Source organism: Pangasianodon hypophthalmus, chromosome 1 (assembly GCF_027358585.1).
Source record: "Pangasianodon hypophthalmus isolate fPanHyp1 chromosome 1, fPanHyp1.pri, whole genome shotgun sequence".
NCBI lineage: Eukaryota > Metazoa > Chordata > Actinopteri > Siluriformes > Pangasiidae > Pangasianodon > Pangasianodon hypophthalmus.
Window position 1 is genome coordinate 30,985,855 of NC_069710.1, and position 14,505 is coordinate 31,000,359.

At 37.5% G+C, this 14,505-nt stretch overlaps 1 protein-coding gene across 1 annotated transcript in view; it reads right to left on the reverse strand.

Moving 5' to 3' along the window:
• Positions 1 to 709: 709 nt before the first annotated feature.
• LOC117597071 (myosin-IIIa-like) overlaps positions 710 to 14,505 on the reverse strand; it is a 71,148-nt gene continuing 57,352 nt past the window's right edge. Inside the window, exons 10-20 of the mRNA XM_053237453.1 lie at positions 14,333 to 14,432; positions 12,526 to 12,642; positions 12,173 to 12,277; positions 10,687 to 10,770; positions 10,005 to 10,207; positions 7,721 to 7,819; positions 7,521 to 7,635; positions 5,577 to 5,703; positions 4,686 to 4,896; positions 3,442 to 3,589; positions 710 to 995 (exon numbers count right to left, since the gene is read on the reverse strand). Of these exons, the coding sequence (XP_053093428.1) occupies positions 735 to 995; positions 3,442 to 3,589; positions 4,686 to 4,896; positions 5,577 to 5,703; positions 7,521 to 7,635; positions 7,721 to 7,819; positions 10,005 to 10,207; positions 10,687 to 10,770; positions 12,173 to 12,277; positions 12,526 to 12,642; positions 14,333 to 14,432 (1,570 nt within the window). The 3' untranslated portion in view covers positions 710 to 734. The remainder of the gene's footprint in view (positions 996 to 3,441; positions 3,590 to 4,685; positions 4,897 to 5,576; positions 5,704 to 7,520; positions 7,636 to 7,720; positions 7,820 to 10,004; positions 10,208 to 10,686; positions 10,771 to 12,172; positions 12,278 to 12,525; positions 12,643 to 14,332; positions 14,433 to 14,505) is intronic.

A 14,505-nucleotide genomic window follows, 5' to 3' on the forward strand; every position in this document is an offset into this window, starting at 1 on the left:
CCATCACTCCATGGATTCATATAATATACATCCAGAGTGTATGAAAAAAGACAACAACAGATATACGGAAAACAGTAGGATTTATGGTAACTCTCTAACAGTCACAGTCCCCCACATTGTCTATCCCTAAAACTCACCTAAAGATATTTATTTTCTTATTTTTCTTTTCACACACCCAACCCATCACAAACATGTCCGCCTGACGCAAACACAAACCAAACAGGCCTCCCAGTATTGAACTTTCCTATTGCTGTTCTCAAGCACTGTAAGTAGAGCTAGGTGATTTGACAAAAATATCATCCCAATTCTCGAAAGCATTTCTACAATACACAATATGAAACATGATATACTGTATAAGAGGTTGAGTCAAATGAAAACTTTAAAAAGTGCAATGTAAATTAGTAACCAGGAGGATTTTTTTTTAGAGGAATCCGCCCACTCGTTAAGCGCATTGAATGAAATGTAGATTATTTAGAAAAATGAACCACTTTTGTGACACCTATTTACAATAAACAATGCAAGATTAAAAAAAAAAAAGGTTTTCATTTGACTCACTCTCAAATGTTTACTAACTGCTAACAAAAACAGTAGTCCTGCATAAAAACACAGTTTCATGGTTATATTAAAAATACCATTTTATAAATAAAAAATATCATAACACTGAAAATTAACACTGAATAGAAGAAAATATAGTTCCTGTGTACGTGTATGTATGCCCATATGACTACTGAAGGTCATATAGAAGAAGCTGCCAGTGTTCTGATGACGTCTGTGACTCTTTTGTGCATGAGAGTGTGTGAGTATGTGAGTGTGTGAGTGTGTAGAAAGAGGTATAACTTGCCGACGAGGGTCTGATCAGTGGCCTGGGGGAACCTGCTCTCCTCATCCAGCAGTGACAGCATGCCCATGGGCTTCTGCAGGAAAAGGTCCAGCAGGGGCCGGTTGTCCTCGTACTCAATCACTCGCACGTCTACGTCCTCGTTCAGGTACTCGTCCTGCAGTTTATTCAGGGGAGGACAAAGCATAAATCCATTAGCTAGCCCATGGGTCAAGTCAAAGCACCAGTGTACTTGCCTTGTCTCTTGATTTGTTTGAACATAATGCTAGTTAACTAGGCTGAAAATATAGCAAATACATTTTAACCCCAAAGTATGATGAGCTGGATGTAGCTCCTCTATGTAGCATGTCATGCTTGCGCTATCGACTAAACAGCAGTCTTTGGCTAAAATTTAAGCTACGAACCGCAATAGATTCTTTGTCTCTACATTTTTGCTCAATATGCTATTCTGTTTTACTCACATTCATCACTGATTCCACATCCATGTGCATTGCTGTTGCATAAAAAAAAGTTTTTCCATCATCCATACAAGCAAATTGAATCAACTCCCTTGTACTGATTACCAGAATGTATCCTAGAGAGAATTTAGGAACGTGTTACATGCTGCTAGCTAGTAGTGTGTATAAACCAAATGGAGTGTGTTACATTTAAACGTACAGTACATCACGTTAAAATGCTTTCTGAAAGTCAGTAGGGAGGTGTTTTGTGGTTGGATGGAAGAACAAAAGAACTGCTGCTGATCACCAGATCAACAGCCTACTGAGGCGTCAGCGAGGAAGAAGCTTGACCAGGAAGCATCGTAAACACAATGTACTTTGCAACATGCGGTGATGAGAGGCAGGATACAACTGAGTAAACTCAGAGTAGTGTGTATTAAGGGCACTCAAGTAATCATAGTCAGCAGTATAAGGCAATCCATGATTGTAAATCAAATGAACAAGCAGTGGAACAAGCTTCTGAGTGGCACAAGAAAAAATCCCAATGATGCCACAGGCATCCACGACTGGGAGTCCAAGAGAGCAAAGTCGGCCATGCTCTCAGGGAGGGAGGGGTGGTATACTCTCTCTCTCCTATCAATCACAGCGACACTAGCCAATCACGGTCATCTGTGAGCTCATGCATGCATAAAAGGGTGGATAGTACTGTCCTCTGAGTGTGTTACACCACCCCCTGACGTTGCATGAAGGAAAGATGAAGGAAGCACGTGATAGCCTTCGCCCTCCCTGGTTGGTAAGGAATAGCTGCCTGATGGGTAGGAATTGGCCATGACTAAATTAGGGAGAAATTCAGGGTAGACAGATGAACTGACAAAACTCACTGGCCTTCGCCTGCATGCCAACACATGCCAACATGGACAGCCCTTAAACACATCTCTTTTTGCTAATAAAACAAAGGCATTAACCATAACATTAATGAGGCAGTCATGAGGACTCACATAGAGTATATGCAAATTAGCGCTAGCTTTACTATCATGTAGTAAAAGATGCTACACTTCTGTCCACATGGCAGCAATGAATAAAAACCCAAATGGATTTGTCTATCCTTGGTTTCTGTAGAAAAATCAGTAATGTGTCCTGGTGCATTATTCACTCACAAATATGTTATTAGTGATGTACAAAATGACCAATTAGACATTTCTCTCAGCTCTGGTTCATCACACCACAAGCCAAACAAAGGATCTTACTCAAACATACAGAAAGTGCAGGTTCATTTCATCATCACAGTGAATCAGAAGGTCAAGCTGGTTCTGTGATTATATGGTCTCAAATTTCAAGACCATAGTGTAGAGCTCAAGGGTTTAAACATGTTGTTTGTGTGTGCATGTGTGTGTGTGTGTGTGTGTGTTTATGACATTTTGACTCACTAGGTCACATCCTCCTGCTTAACTCCAAGTGCATGTATACAAAAGCTAAAAGCCCAGGAGCAAAACGCTACCATTTCCATTCTCCAGGTATCCATGCTCAACACACACACACACACACACACACACAATCATGCAAATGCCTACAGGAGCCACACACGTGTCTGAGAAATCTCATTTTTGCAGGAAGGCAGAACATGTAGCCTGGGGTAAAGTCATAGAGCAATGGAACAACTGCCAACCTCTTTGGAGAGCAGGACTACGGTAAAAAAAAAAAGGAGGAGAGTGACAAAAAATAACAAGGGAAATCATGTTATTGTGGGTTTTGCACAGAACCCAGACAACCTGAGCCAAAGGACAGAGCTGTAGAACTGCAGAAACACCATGTTTTCTGGAGATTTGGATGAACATAGAGAGAAAATAAACTCTGGATGTGACACATGTATTTATGTAAATATGTAGTCAATTACTGAGCAGTAGTTATGTTGGTATTGCACCACACACACACACACACACACACATATACATCACGCTAAATCTTTTGGATGTTAGTCTGAGTGATTGTCAGACTAACACACCTCTGATCATCTCTCCTCCACACTGCTCTTCAGAGTGAGACATAATTAAATAAATTATTACGAGTACATTATGTGCTCTCATCATGTAGATGGAAATAACTTCATTCCAATGAGAAAGAGGAAATAAAAATGGCACGTATGCTCTCAGGACATTCACAGCGTACCTGCTCCCAGGCGAATATGTGCTGATTGAAGTAGAACTGAATCTGCTCGTTGGCGATGTTGATGCAGAGCTGCTCGAAAGAGTTGCGCTTGAAGTTCTCAAAGCCGAAGATGTCCAGGATGCCGATGCTTTGCTCCTTGTCTTCCTCTCTGAGCATGGAAGAAGAACGAGACAGAGGAGATGGATGGTTTTATGAAAGATGGATTATTCTTAATAGACATGCACCAGTTGCGTTAATCAGACTTTAGATAGATTTATACCACAGCACTGTTACGTTCTCAAATCTGATTGGTTGATTCATTTTCTATAACAGCAGCTCTGGCATTAGTGAAGCTTTATAGTGATATACGCCTTCTAACACATTCACATAACGTTCGTGAATTAATTAATTTTTTTTTTTAAATTAGCATTGATGCGGTATAAGAGAAATAAAACACTTCAGGATGTGCTGTTATTGGAATATAATTGGTTTTATCGGTAATTCTGCTTCATCACACCACCCTGTCGTTAATTATTTTCCTACAACAGCACACCCTCAAGCATTTCCATAGCTTATAGTATGGTTATGGAAAAATGTGCTTTAAGACGAACATTAAAACAATAACTGCAGAGTTTAAGGGTTAAAAATAGGATCTCAATTCAGTTTTACTTCCTTCCTCCTTCCCAAACAAATAAAAAAAATGCTTAGTTCACGACTAAATGGAAACTGCTGGAAACAGAAAATTGAAAAGTGAAATCCATTCAAATGGACCTCCAACTTGTAATAGTCATTCAGAAAGTCCGAACCTCTCAAGAGCTCCAGTTTCTTCAAGATCCTCATATGTGACTTGACTTTAACTATGCTGCTGATCGCACTTTAGAAATAATTGACTTCTTTATGCTTTGGAACTGATTTTTATATTTAATTATATTTATATTTATATATTTGTGCTTTAAGATTGCTATATACAGGCAGAAAGCTGTATAATTGGAAGGTTAATTCTTTCAGTCCAAGATTATCCAAAGTAAACAATGACTTCATGCATGTCTACTTTTTTGGCTGTTTGTACTGTGTGTAAAATATTATTTGAAAGCATTTTATATATTTATATATCAGCAAAAGCAAGTGCTAGCTTTCTCTGCACATACAGAAAGTTCCCAGTTAGTCATGAATGCAGCATTATGCACTTTTCAGATCATTTGTTCATGTCTCTGCTCTCTTTATCCTCCACTCTCTCTGTCTCTGTCTCTCTCTCTCTCTCTCACCCGTTCTGGTTATCGTGTCTCAGCAGAGAGTTGATGCGGTTGACGATCCAGCTGAAGAGGCGTCCGTACAGCGCTTTGCTCATGGCGTCCCGCACCTCTGTGGCTTTCTCCACCGTGTTGGGCCGGACGATGGTCTCACCCCGAGTCACCACACAGTGTGAAGTGAGAGCCTCCTTCAGCTCATCCGAACGGATACACAGCAAAGAGGCGGCTGCAAAACAACACACACACACACACAAACAACTGTTTCCTTTCCAGTCTCTACATTTCTTCTCCCTCTTTGAGTTAAATAGATTGTAGCTTGTCTTGTTATCAAGAAATTGTAATCTCCTCTATTCTGACCATTACAAAGCACTGACACTGGAGACTCATTCCATAAATGTTCAATAAACATCTCCTTACAGAAATTTTTTTCTTTAACCCATTTGTGTTACTGAAGAAGGTTAAGATTAAAGATGCTTTGCTTTATTTTTTAAGCATTAAACCTTTGATGATGCTGGAAAGAGCAATGCTGAACCTTGCCTGTGACCAATCAGCAATGCCAGATATGACAAGCTCCGCCCTAATTATTGCTGGTTCACATAAAAATCCACTTTTAGCAACAACTAAGAGGTTCCAGCCTAAGAATACAAAACTTATCCTAGTTCCCTCTTGAAAATGTACTTAAGAGTTTTTCAAAAGGTTACTCATGTTTGACCAATCAGCAATGCCCAGTATGGCTAGCCCCGCCCCAGCTGGGTTCCTGAAAAGGTTACTAGGTGTTACTAGGTAACACTGCAATCCACTCTGCAACAGTAGCATGCTAAATATTGGGCTAACAATGGGCTAACTCTGCTCTCCTTGTCATTTTGCTGCACTAGCATGCTAACCTGCTAGCTTTCTTTAACTCACCGCTCTCTAACACGGCCATGTTAGCGATGTTGCTCTTGTCAGTTTGATGCTCCGTAGCCACTGAAGCGAACTCGATGTCTCCGGTGTTTAAGATGGCTGCAACAATGCTGTACACACTTCCTAGTTCCTGTGGAGGAAAACATGGAAATATAAGAGGAGATACAAGCCGATATATAGCAAGTGGTTGACAGAAAATAACCACTTTGATGCCTGTTGCCTAAATTTATCTTCAAGTGAGATTTTTGACTATATTTGGTAATTTTAGCACGCAAACTAAAATTCATTACATAGCTGCAATCTAGTGGCATGTCTTTTGTAGCAATTGTGAGGATTGTTTGTGTGTTGCTAATTTGTTTAGTTTTGTGTTGTTAGCTCCAGTTCAAAACCAAAAGATTCAGACAACAAACACTGGAGAGCTACTGAAAAAAATCCATTCCAGTAAAATGACATTAATAATGATATTTTGGAATGAATTTGATAACGTATTCACTCGGATCTGACAGCTCCGAAGCCCCACAGCAGGCCGTCAGCACCCGGCTGTTTCTCTGACTGTCGTTTTCATTAGCTCCTCGCTGTATGCCATGTTTCATCATGTCACGCCACTCACGCTCCCGTCACTCACCTGCTCACACTGAGCCAATCCCCATCACGCTGCATCGACGCAAAATTAACCCTCAACGGCGACGCTACGACTCCTACAGATCACAAACCTTCTAGACTCTTGCCTGATTATTTCATGCTTTAGGTATTTTTCATTTCTGCCAGCATGAATAATAATACTGTACTGCTGAAAATGAAAAAAATCTCACGTCATATGCATCTTTAATGTTCTATAGAACTGGATTTATTTATATCAAGCTGTACCATATACAATAATATTGGCACCCTTTAAAACAATGAGCAGGATGATTGTAATAAAATAACTAAACATTGCATAAATAAAGTGATCTCACAAAATCATATGTGGCAAAAGTAATGGCACCCAATAAATAGAAAATAAATTCTATCATTTTTTTAATTGAAGCTTTCCGTTTTCAGAGACTCTGTTGTTGCTTTTGCCCATTTCATGTTACCCCATTGTATACATACTGTGTGAGGAGGCTACACACATGCAGAGTAAAATCCCCATAAGGAAAAACAAAGAACTTTCAGTACTACATATATATATATATATACTTTCCTATATCTTTTTTTATAAATATTTTATACATATTTAATATTATAAATAAAATAATATATATATTTAAACATGATTTGAAAATATGCCAGAGATGACCAATAATAATAACTCCAAATGAATGCAGAAATGATGATTAACACCAAATCATCACTATTTGCAGATTTAAGAGGCCTAAATGTAAGAATATAAATGAGCCAGAATTTTTACAAGCCTGTCCAACTTTGTTAGATGTTACAAGAGGAAACTCTGTTGCTGTTTTTCCCTTTAGGAGAGGTTTCACTGAATATTAATTGTGGGGGTTCCAATAATTTTTAAACCAGCATTTTGCAAAAATAAATAAAATAAAATAAAGTCCTTAAAAAAGTGTTCTGATATGTTTAAGCTCAAACTATGACTCATTACGTTATTAAAAGGGTGCCAATAATTCTGGAGTTGACTGTATCCTGTGTCAATTATCAGTACACTGGTATTTGCACTACTGTTATGTTTACAAAAACACACCAAAGTGTGTTATTCTGTGCTGAGATCATCACCGAGTGTCGTTTTATTATTGTTTGTTAGCTACATTAGCTTTGTAACTTCGGTTCAATGAACCAAGGAACCAAACCGTAACATAGAGAGCACTCCTGTGTCATTTACTTTAGCTCTGCTCTGATCATCATGCTAATGCTAATCCTAAGCATGCAGAGAGCAGGGCCATCAGCTCATACACACACTGAACAGACATAAAGCCTCTACATCATCTACACCATGGAGAGTATTACCTCGAGGGTGAAGCCGATCACTTTGAAACACTGCTCCACCGCTTCAAAATGCTCCTTGTAGGAGGCGTTGCCCACGATGTCAGGCACGAGCTTGACGTTTTCATTCTGAAGGTACCTGAAGTGAGCAGTGAGGAAAGAGTTCAGAGAGAGATGGGCTGTAAATAAAGCCCTGAGGTTACAGTGTTCACTAAAGAACCTACTGTGGAGTTTTACTGTCGGAAAGCTTGTAGTGAGCGAGCTTCTTTCTCTCGGCCAGGCCAGCGTAGATGTAGTAGAAAATGTGGAAATTACGCTCTCCGCTGTTGGAGGAGAAAGAAATGGATCGTAAAGTCAGTTGGTTTACTCAGAAGGTCAGTAATGGTTTATTATTAAAGGTAAATGTATCGCAAAATGAAAAAGGTTTTAGTCTATAGATATGGATTTATGAAGTAAATAGAGCTGCACCATAAAGAGCACAGGTGTCAAATAATACTGAAACGGCCTGAAGCACATTACTACTCAACATTTTCACACTATGTAGAAAATGTTCACATCAGACCCGTGACATAGTGAACACCTTTTATCCGGACACTTCACAAATGGGCTTGCTGAAATTCTGCGTAAAATCAACACCTATTCATCTAAAAATGATTCTGAAGCTTGTTGAGTGTTGGGCTTCAGTGTGATTCAGTGATTGACGCCAGATCCTGAAATGTATCACCCAGTGTAGAGGCCAAAAACATGGTGAAAAAAAGAGGTTGATGGAAAAACAAAGACAGAAAAGATGGGAGACTAAGGAGCAAGGAGTATATTCTTAGCATACAAGTCTGTGTGAGTTCTTCTTAAATTTCTTTCCTAATGTTATATATTTTCAATATTTGGAAAACAGATACAGCTTAAAAACTTTTTAACAGTTGAATAAAAGTTATTGGCTGAGTATAATAGCACATACAGTTGGTGTTAATCGATAGAATAGAGAATATTAAAAAAATGAATAGTCTTACATTATTACAGCCCTCAAGATCTCACAAAAATGCTGATAGAATTTGAGATTGACACCCAAATATACAGGCAATGCAACCAAAACAATAAAATGCAACCAATTTGTCACCAATACATTTGACACCTTCTGTTTTATTCCTGCTCAGAAAACTGCAGCTGCGTAACACGACTCTGAACACGAGGAACTTTCCGTGTGCTAATACTGATGTAACTCAAGTCGCCAAGTCTGAATACAGCTTCAACTTTCCATTGTTTTTTATTTTGTGCCGTTTCCTGTTTCTCTGGGGTATAAATATGTACAATCCCTACAATGAAACCTAAGCACAAAACAGACAGAGTATGATAGACGTGAACAAAACAGGAAATAGTTATAAAATACACAGAAACACAAAGCTGGTGAGATGCAACATGGGATCACGGCCTTAATAAAGGCTGGAACAGGAAACTAGATAAACTAGATAGAAACTGGAAAAGGATAAATGAGGTCGATGATGAGAAGTGCACTGTTGAGAAAGTGGGTTCTCAGAGGCATCAGCTAGCTAAGGTAGCTAAACACAGCTGAGGAATTAGAAGTGGTTGTGTTGTGCTATAATCAAGTTTTCCTTGTTTAGTCTCAGAAAATGTACAAAGCATTAATCTGCTTAAATGCAAACGTTTGGTGAAGAGAGATGACTAAATAAATGGTCTGCACTTATATAGCACCTTTTAACCTTAGCAGTTCTACAAAGCACTTACACTGTTTCTCATTCACCCATTCACACACACTCACACACCAATGGCAGTAGACCTAGCCTGCCATCGGGAGCAACTTGGAGTTCAGTGACTTGCCCAAGGACACTTCGGCATGTGGAGGGCCGGGGATTGACCCACCAATGCTGCGATTAGTGGACAGCCCGCGCTACCACCTGAGCCACAGCCACCCTAACTAATGAAATTATACCTGGTTCAACTACAGGGAACTATATATATATATATATAGGGAAAGTAATAAAAACATTCCTGAATGGTCTCAGTTCGCCCTTGTGTATACAGTCTATATATATATATATATATATATGTGTATATATATATATATATATATATATATATATATATATTTTGGGAAAGTAACAGGGCTTTGCGTAATCCGTCTCTGTCAATCTGCAGGTTTCTAATTACTGCATGTGGCCTCTGTAATTATCCTCCATGTTTTTGCTTTGGCATCAGAGCGATTTCAGCGCTGGCGCTGGATGAATGACTCGCCTGATTGTGCTATTCATGCAGTTCTTTTTAAAACACTTCACTCTGAAGTAGGGCAGCTTCATGTTTCCTCTAAAAGAAAATCAATTTACACCCTGACACCCCCTCTACTGAGGTCACATCTGTCCTGATACACATTTACAGTGTACTTTTACAAATAGGAAATGAGAATGATGGAGAATTATGGTCAGTACGCTTTTTCTTTTTTTTTTAGTCATTTTAGTCACTTTTTTTAACCTAGAATCATTCAGGAATGCCACTCACGCAGCCTGGTGAATGACGCGGGATTTCTCCAGCAGGTACTCGGAGATCTGAGCTCCCACCACCGTTCCTCCGTGCTTGAACTTCATCTCCAGATATTTCCCAAAGCGGCTGGAGTTATCGTTGATGACCGTGCAGGCGTTTCCAAACGCTTCTACGAGGTTGTTCACGAGCAGGATCTTCTCTTGGAGAGACCGGTTGTTTGCCTGGTAAAAATAAAAAGAGACTTTTTAATCAGGTAGCTTCAGTGAGGAGATCTTTAGCAATTAGCATCAGGAACACTGCTTATAACATATATATATATATATATATTATATATGAAACACCTACACTGTATATAAGGCCTTTACATTGCATTCATAAGCATTGTGTTAATGTTTTATAAAGCAGTGCTGGAGAATTTATGAAAGGCTTATGTTGAAAATTTGTGAATTCTTATGTAAGTGTTCAAGATTTTTACTGTATTGTAACGTGTTATTAGTTTGTTTTTGCTAATGTATATAACACTTTGAGGAATCTGTAGGTGTATATTGCTTCATAACAGCAAATTTGATTACCTCTTTACAGGTATACAGGCTTCATTTGTTTCAGAGTATAGAAATTTGCCAGGTGTATCTACTTGGATCATTAAGGATGTGTTATTAAAAATGTATAAAAGAAATAAAAGTAAAAACTTTGATGAGACCTTGCCAAGGATGGTGAGCTGCTGGACCAGGAGGTGAGCGCTTTCTGTCTTCCCCGCACCGCTTTCTCCACTGATCACGATACACTGCACACGAGGAGGAAGACGAGCCATCAGTGCTAATCCACATCACTAACGTTAAAGAGATACTCCAGTGGTTTTAACCTGATCTACAGCGTCTGTAGCAGAAAAGCTGTTCACTCCAAAATTTAATAATAAGCATATAAGGAACTATTGTATTAATTCATCTGTTACAAGTATTCATGCTAATACTTGTAGTGCTAAATCTGTCCTTTTTAGACTTAGGATTATTTTTTGTCCTTTTAGATGTGAGATTTATTTTTTGTCCTTTTAGACGTGGGACAATATTTTTTTTGTCATTTTAGATGTGAGATTTATTTTTTGTCCTTTTAGATGTTAGATTTTTTATCTTTTTAGATGTGGGACTTTTTTCATTCTTTTAGGAATGGGACTTTTTTTTTTACCTTTTACACGTGGGATTTTTTTCTTTAGACTTTGGACATTTTTTGTAATTTTAGATGTGAGATTTTTTTTTCCTTTTAGACATGGGACTAAATTTTGTCCTTTTAGATGTGAGATTTTTTTTTCCTTTTAGACAAGGGACTATTTTTACAGAGGGAAGAACTTGGGATGGTGCGTGTGGTGGATACCACAAAACCTTTATGTAGGTGTAAACTAACCAAAACTACTTTTTTCCACAGCTGGCACTGATCTGATACCAGGTATCGGAATCGTGTTGACACCAGCAAAAAAAAAAAATGGTGGATTATATATCAGAGAAAACGTATCAGATATCAGATCCTGTAACAAATAACAAAAAAAGATTGGAAGTGGATTTGGAAAAGAAATGTATTTTTGGAACTAGAAATGTTTACATATAAAGAGACTTAACGGTTTTTATTTTAATTAGGATTAATTTTATAATATTTATACTTTATTATATTTGTTATATTTACAATGAAAGTGATTTTTGTGTGAAAGAGTTGAACTTTAAACTGCTTCAGTTAAAAAACATTGTAAAGCTTAGCAGTAAACAGTATGGTTTCTGTACTGTATCGGAAAATAAAAAGTGATATACTTTTTACTGTATTACTCTAGTGCTGGAAAATGTAATAAAACTCAGTAAGAACAGCTTTAATACGGCTTTCTCTCAGGTCTGTCTCATTTAACTATGTTTATAGCTGGAGTTTTACGATTATATTATAACATTTGTGTTGTACAGTCACATATTTTAATTCTTTATCGACGGAGTTCAACACCTGCCCTTAGACTTGCATTATAAATGAATTTGTAGTAAAGAATTTGTTTGATACAGATCAAAATCCTTTAACAGGGAATATCACTCCCTCCTGTGAGTATGATCTCATGCTAACAAGCGCTATGCTGCAAGCTTCCACTCACAAGCCTTCTCACAATCATGTTCCTGATTTTCTTTGTGTTTTATCACTTTAGAGTTGCTTTAAGTCACCTGATCGGTGTTGTAGGACACCATGGACTGGTAGGCGATGTCAGCGACAGCGAATATGTGAGGAGGATTGGCTGTGCGCTTGGCCCCGATGTACATCTTTGAGAGCTAAGAGAGGAAAGTGTGGAGAAAAAATAATTTAAAAAAAGACAACACAAATATAGCACATGAATGCAAATGATTAAAATATTAAACGTCATTTTCAAGAAGGAAATGAAATTAGATTAAATGCTAAAAGGAGAGAGAGAGAGAGAGAGAGAGAGAGAGAGAGAGAGAGAAATGCTGATGTTATCTATAATGAAATATGGAGGAAGTCTAGTCTGTAGTGCGTAACACACACACACACACACACACACCTCAGGAGTGTACAGATCGATCTTGTGGAAGGGGTTGATGGCGATAAGGATGTCTCCCACATACGTGTAGATCAGCTCGTTAGAGTAGCGCTTCTGTAGATGTTCTGTCACTGTGTTCTTAAGAAGAGACAAACACGTTATACACACACACACACACACACACACACACACACACACACTGCATGAAACGATCTTTCACACTCACTGCACCAGACATGTGTGTAATCCTCAATTTCTGTTCATCACGTAGCACACACAGTGTTTACTGAGAACGCTTCATTAACCTCATTTCTAACAACATTCCATATATATCTACTGCTGTGTGTGTGTGTGTGTGTGTGTGTGTGTGAGAGAGAGAGAGAGAGAGAGAGAGAGAGATTCATTCAAAATGAACTAAACATAACCTCTGTGAAATACAAAAAAAAATTAGTGAGTAATTAATTAAATTAATTAAAAATAATAAATAAATAATACAAAATGAAAGAAACAAGCAAACATTTAACTAAAACAAACAAATTAATTAATGAATAGATACATAGATAAATAAACTTTTTTGTTTTAAACTTTTATCTATCTATCTATTTATTTATTTATTTGTTTGTTTGTTTGTTTTATGTAGCAAATAGATTTAGCAATAGAAAACAAAAAAATATGTAATAAAAACTAATATAAAATAAAAATATAAAACAGACAGACAAACCAATAACTAAAAAAACCCAAATAACTTAAAAAAAGAATAGTAACAAACAAACAAACATACAAATAAATAAATAAAGTAGCTTTTATGTCTGTAGTTTTGGGTTTTGTGTTATTTATTTCTTTGTTTGTTCTTGGTTGTTTGTTTATTTTAAAATAATCTGATTGTTAAGCAATGCACTACTGTATATACTGTAAAAATCAATATAATCAAATAAAATAAAAATAATAATAGTTTGGAATAATAGATAGAATTGGAAAACATGAACACTAATACTTTTTTATACTAAATAATTTATAATTTACAATTTATTTGCTAATATACATTTTTGTTTGTATAAAACTGTGTTTATTAAGTGGATCTTTGTGATCAACGCATGACTTTTAAAAAAATGAAAAAGAACAATTCCATATTGCCAAATGTAATAAAAAAAAAAAACTTGTACTATATTAAGATCTTTTGTTGTCATGTGTGTGAGTTGAAACAGCTGTGTGAAAGCAGAAATAAAGTTTTGGCCTCCTCTTACCATGCTTTTGGCCAAACTGGACTAAATTACTATGTTTAATTTCAATTTAAATTTGATTTAATTTAACCCCAGTCCTGTTTTATTTTAAAATCATTTTTAAAAAGCATTTTTTTTTCCCTCACGTCCTCCGTTTGGGTCAAAAAAGACTGATTTCCCGGCGTCTCGGCCTATCGTCTGCCTCCATCGCTATGGGGACGTGAGAAATAAAGTGAGCATCAAATTCCTCGCAGCAAAACCCGGTGCTGTAATGGATGTGGGAACTCCATCTGCAGCTGTGTGAGCGATTTGTATCTTTCAGTACGCTGATGGGAGCCTGCGCGATCATAAATCACTGCGAATGCAGTTTAACGCACAGAAACTGTTATTGTTCTCTAAACTGTTTGCTTTGTTCATTCAGTCATCTGATGGTTAAAAATGGGGCTTCTGAGGGAAGTCATCACTGTGAGGTTTAAAAAACACAGGAAATAGGCAGGGTTGTTAAGCATGGCTGCACTCGTTTTCTCCTTTAAAGTGCTACAGATGGTGTGTTAGAACAGATTTGCATGATTTGTTGTGTGGTCGTGCCAGAGAAATAAAAATCTTACTTCATCAAGCACTTCCAGGGTTGCCAGATCCTCCATGCCGTCAGGTTCACCGCTCTGAGTCTTCATGTTGTTGCCCTTTTTGGTGTGAATTCGTTCGTGTCTGTAATACACAACAACCAAACAGTAGCGTACATGTAACTTAAAGAAATGCGACGAGAATTTATTCAAAACGT